The sequence below is a fragment of the Arachis duranensis genome, chromosome 9 (assembly GCF_000817695.3).
Source record: "Arachis duranensis cultivar V14167 chromosome 9, aradu.V14167.gnm2.J7QH, whole genome shotgun sequence".
Lineage (NCBI taxonomy): Eukaryota > Viridiplantae > Streptophyta > Magnoliopsida > Fabales > Fabaceae > Arachis > Arachis duranensis.
Genome location: NC_029780.3, coordinates 21,983,545 through 21,988,013, shown reverse-complemented (window position 1 = coordinate 21,988,013; position 4,469 = coordinate 21,983,545). Strand labels below are relative to the sequence as shown.

At 35.7% G+C, this 4,469-nt stretch overlaps 1 protein-coding gene across 1 annotated transcript; it reads left to right on the top strand.

Annotated features, from left to right (window-relative positions):
- The first annotated feature begins 255 nt into the window (after positions 1–255).
- On the top strand, positions 256–750 carry LOC107465105 (tubulin-folding cofactor C-like). The gene has a single exon (XM_052254228.1). It carries the CDS (start codon positions 256–258, stop codon positions 748–750), a length of 495 nt encoding a protein of 164 aa, XP_052110188.1.
- The last annotated feature ends 3,719 nt before the right edge of the window (positions 751–4,469 follow it).

The window sequence follows — 4,469 nt, the reverse complement described above, 5'->3', positions numbered from 1 at the left end:
AAAAATAAGAGTTAAATACTTTTTTTCGGGTTAAGTATTCTTTTCGTCTTTAAGGTTTTGGGTCAAAATCAAAATCGTCCTCAACTTTTTTTTTTATTAAAATCATTCTCAACATTACAAAACGTTAAAAAATCGTCCTTTTGTCCAAGAACAACATTTTGTGGACAATTTTATCCTTACATAAAAATTTAATTGATGTGGTATCATTTGATTTCAGTAACGGGAAGTGCAGAGGGATAACCGTAAACGATATAGATGGAAGAAAGCAAAGAAGAAGCAGAGGCAGCACTACAGAAGAAGTACTCGTCAATGGTGGAACGGCTCAACAAACGCCACCAATCCCGTTCAGACAATAACAACGAATCGGAATCATCTTCATCCCCTGCCTTCGAGTCCACATCATCCTTCCTCACCCGATTCTCCAACCTGAAATCCTCCATTGAATCCCAATTCACTCACTCCCATTCTCTTTTCTCTTCTGACCCATCGCAGTTCAAACCCCATTTCGAACAAATCTCAACATCAATCTCCCATTTGGAGAAGCTTATTGCAGAAAACTCCTACTTCCTTCCCTCCTACGACGTTCGATCCTTCCTAAAAACCATCACCGATTTAAAACACACCTTAGAAACTCTCATCTTCCAACTTCTCCCTAAGAAGAAGTTCTCCTTCAAGAACATGGCTACCACCAAGAAAGACACTACCAACAACAACAACAACAACACTGTTACTCCACAAGAATCCAAATAGCCCCTACCTCTCAATCGTGACTCCCCGGGGTTCAGGAACAAATCCAGCGAGCTTTTGGTGGGTAATTTTAGGGGATCGGAGGTTGGAGAATTCACGGTGTCTGATCTCAATTCCTGCGAGGTTAGGATAATTGGTTGTGTGAGGACGCTCTTTATTCACAGGCGGAAGAATTCTAGGGTTTACGTTGGGCCCGTGATGGGTTTAGTCTTCATTGAGGACGTTGAGGGCTGCGTGATGGGTTTCGTGGTGCTGGTCTTGATGCAAAAACCGGAAATTAGGGGAATGTGGACGATTTCAAGTGGTTGAGGACGGTGCAGTTGACAAACCCCAATTTGACGGTTTATTTTGTATTGAGTTTAGAGTGTTTTGATAACCTTTTGTTACATTTAGCCTATGAATTAGCATGGTTTTGTTATCTCTCCCATATTTGTGCTTAAGTCATGGATCAAAGGAGCAAGGAAGGAAGCATGCAAATGGAGAGAAGCACAAAAGACAAAGGAATTGATCTAGGCCATGCACGCGCACGCGCACAAGGCGCTCGCGCGCACATTGCGAAGCAGGCCAGGGACGCGCACGCGTACCGTGAGCGCACGCGTCGATGACGGCACATGACCTCATTAATGCAACACGTGCCTGGCGATTTGAGAGGGTTTCTGAACCCATTTTGGCACCAAATGCTGCTAGAAGGAAAAAAAGGATCAAGGATTAAGGGGAAGACATTATTAGGAGGAAGAGGATTATCATTGGATTTAGTATATAGCATAATTAGAGTTAGTTTTAGAGATAGAAGCTCTCACTTCTCTCTAGAATTAGGATTAGGTTTAGGTTGATCTCTCTTCTTAGATCTAGGTTTAATTCATGCTTTGATTCACTTTTCATTTACCAATTCTTAATCTTCTCCTCTCTCTCTTTCTAGTTATATGCTTTAATAATTGTAATTCTTTATTTTGTTTTGGATAGATTGTTGCCCTTTGTTTTCTTTCAATAATGCAATTTGAGGTAATTCATGATAATTGTGATTTCCTTGATTGTTGTTGATTAATTCTTTGCAATAATTGTTGTTAGATTCTATTCTTGTTATCAATTTACTATGCTTTTCTTTTATGCCTTCCAAGTGTTTGATGAAATGCTTGGTTGGGTTTTAGTGTAGGTTTTGTTCCTCTTGGCCTAGGTAGAGTAGTTAGTGACTCTTGAGTTATCTAATTCCTTTGTTGATTGATAATTAGAAGTTGCTAATTGATTTGAATGCCTCTAAAGCTAGTCTTTCCTTTAGGAGTTGATTAGTACTTGAGGAATCAAATTGATTCATCCACTTGACTTCCCTTCATGGTTAGAGGTTAACTAAGTGGTAGTAATGAACAATTCTCATCACAATTGAGAAGGATAACTAGGATAGGACTTCTAGTTTTCATACCTTGCCAAGAGTCTTTTATAGTTGTTAGTTTACTTTCATTGCCATTTACTTTCACGCCTCTTATCAAAACCCCAAAACAACTCAAACCAATAACAAGACACTTTATTGTAATTCCTAGGGAGAACGACCCGAGGTTCAATACTTCGGTTTATAAATTTAGGGGTTTGTACTTGTGACAAACAAATTTTTGTATGAGAGGACTATTGTTGGTTTAGAGACTATACTTCAACGAGATTTCATTTGTGAAATTCTAAACCGTCAAAAATTCAATCATCAGCAGTCTCTAAATTGGTCGATTTTACCGGAGAATTAAGGGTTGGAATCGTTGATATATTCAATTTGGAAAATGGGAAGAAGGAGGAAATTTGAGTAGGTTTATTGTTGTAGGATCCTCCAAGTGTTCAAGATTTTTTATTTGTCTTGTGGGGAATATGTGCAATTGATCTTAGTTTGGATATGTTCTCTCTCAGATTTTGATATATTAAGAGCTTGAAGTGATTTTGGCGATGCTAGTGTCTGTGATTACTGAGATACGGGAGTTGGGGGGAGGGGGAGGGTTTTGTTTTTATTTTTTAATATTATTTTTGTTATTTATATTAATTATTAAGGGTAATTTGGTAAAAAAAATAAAATTAAAGTAGAAAAGAACAATTTTGTAACGTTTTGTTATTTTTGTCGGGGATGATTTTGATTTTGGTCTCAAACCTTAGGGACGTTTTTTTTCTAAAGTCTCGGATCAAATCAAAATTATTCCTGATTTTGTTTTTATTAATATTATGCTCAACGTTACAAAATATTATAAACTCGTCATTTTCACAAAAAAAAATTGGATGATTTTACCCCACCAACTATCCCCAATCGTTTCCTTCCCAATCCGTCCTCTCCCTTTTTTCATACTTAAAAAAACCACTAACTTCCAATACAGGTGTACTAACAGCAACAACCACAAAATAAATCGAAAGAAATTTCAGATAACACAATAATTTAATAATCATCAACTATGATTTCAAATCTAAAATTAACAACAAAAATGATAAGATTGCAAATTAGTAAATGAAGTAGCAACAAAAATTTAGCAATAATCGAACCATCTGTAACAATTAAAAACTTCATGTCAAAATTAAAAAATAAACCAAATTTTTTTATAATTAATGACACAAATTTAGTCACTGAAGAGGGGAAGAGCTAGCTACATGAATAGATTTGGAACGAGGTGAGCTCCAGAAAGTAGAACAGAGAAGCAGACGATGTCACGACAACAAGGAGGTAGAACAAAGTTGATTGTAAGGAGGTAGAAAGGAGGTGCGATGCGGCAAGGAGGCAGAATGAAGATGCGACACTGTAGGAGGCAGAACGGAGATGCGATGCTGTGAGGAGGAAGAACGCAGGCCGGTGCTGCGAGAGAAAAAGCGCGATGGAGAAGGAGTCAGCGTCGAAGGAGAGTCAAAACGGGATTCAGTCGGGCGATGCCTTTTTCTTCCTCTTCTTCTCTTCTTTTCCCCTTAGTTCTCCAGCCCCCCCTCTATTTTTTTTTTCTTTGTTTCTTGCTCTCCCTCCTCTTTGTTTGTGGTTGTTGAAAGAAAAAGAAAAAATGAGGTTTAAGGGTAGAATTAATGGTGAAGGGTATTTTGGTCCAAAAGTTAGAGAAATGACTATTTTATAATGTTTTGTAATGTTGAGAATGATATTAAAAAGAAAAAAAGGTCAAGTACGATTTTGGTTTTGACCCAAGATCTTAGGGACGAAAAAAGTACTTAACCCTAAAAATAACACTGTATAATATACAAAATGGTAATTGAAATATAAAAATATAATATTTTATTATTAATTTTAATATAAAATATATATTTTAATCATAGTTATAAAAAAATAAGTTGAACTGGTCGGTTTAAACGAAAAACTGATGAACCGAATCTTTATCCAGTTCGATTTAATATTCTAACCGTTTAAAAAAATGATCAAACTCGTTTGAACCGGTCAAAATCAGTGCAAACTGCAACTAAATCGGATTGGTCAACCGTGGTCAACTGCGCGTTAATGACATCAATTGAAATATAAAAATATAATACTTTATTATTAATTTTAATATAAAATATACATTTTAATCATACTTATAAAAATTAAACTGAATTAATCGATTCAATTAAAAGATTAATAAACCAAATTCTTATTTGGTTGGTTTGATATTCTGACTGTTTAAAAAAGAAAATCGATCAAACTCGTCTGAATCTCTGTGGTATTGATATTCTGACATCAATTATTTTCTTGCTTTATAATGTATTTATAACTTTATATATTGAATATC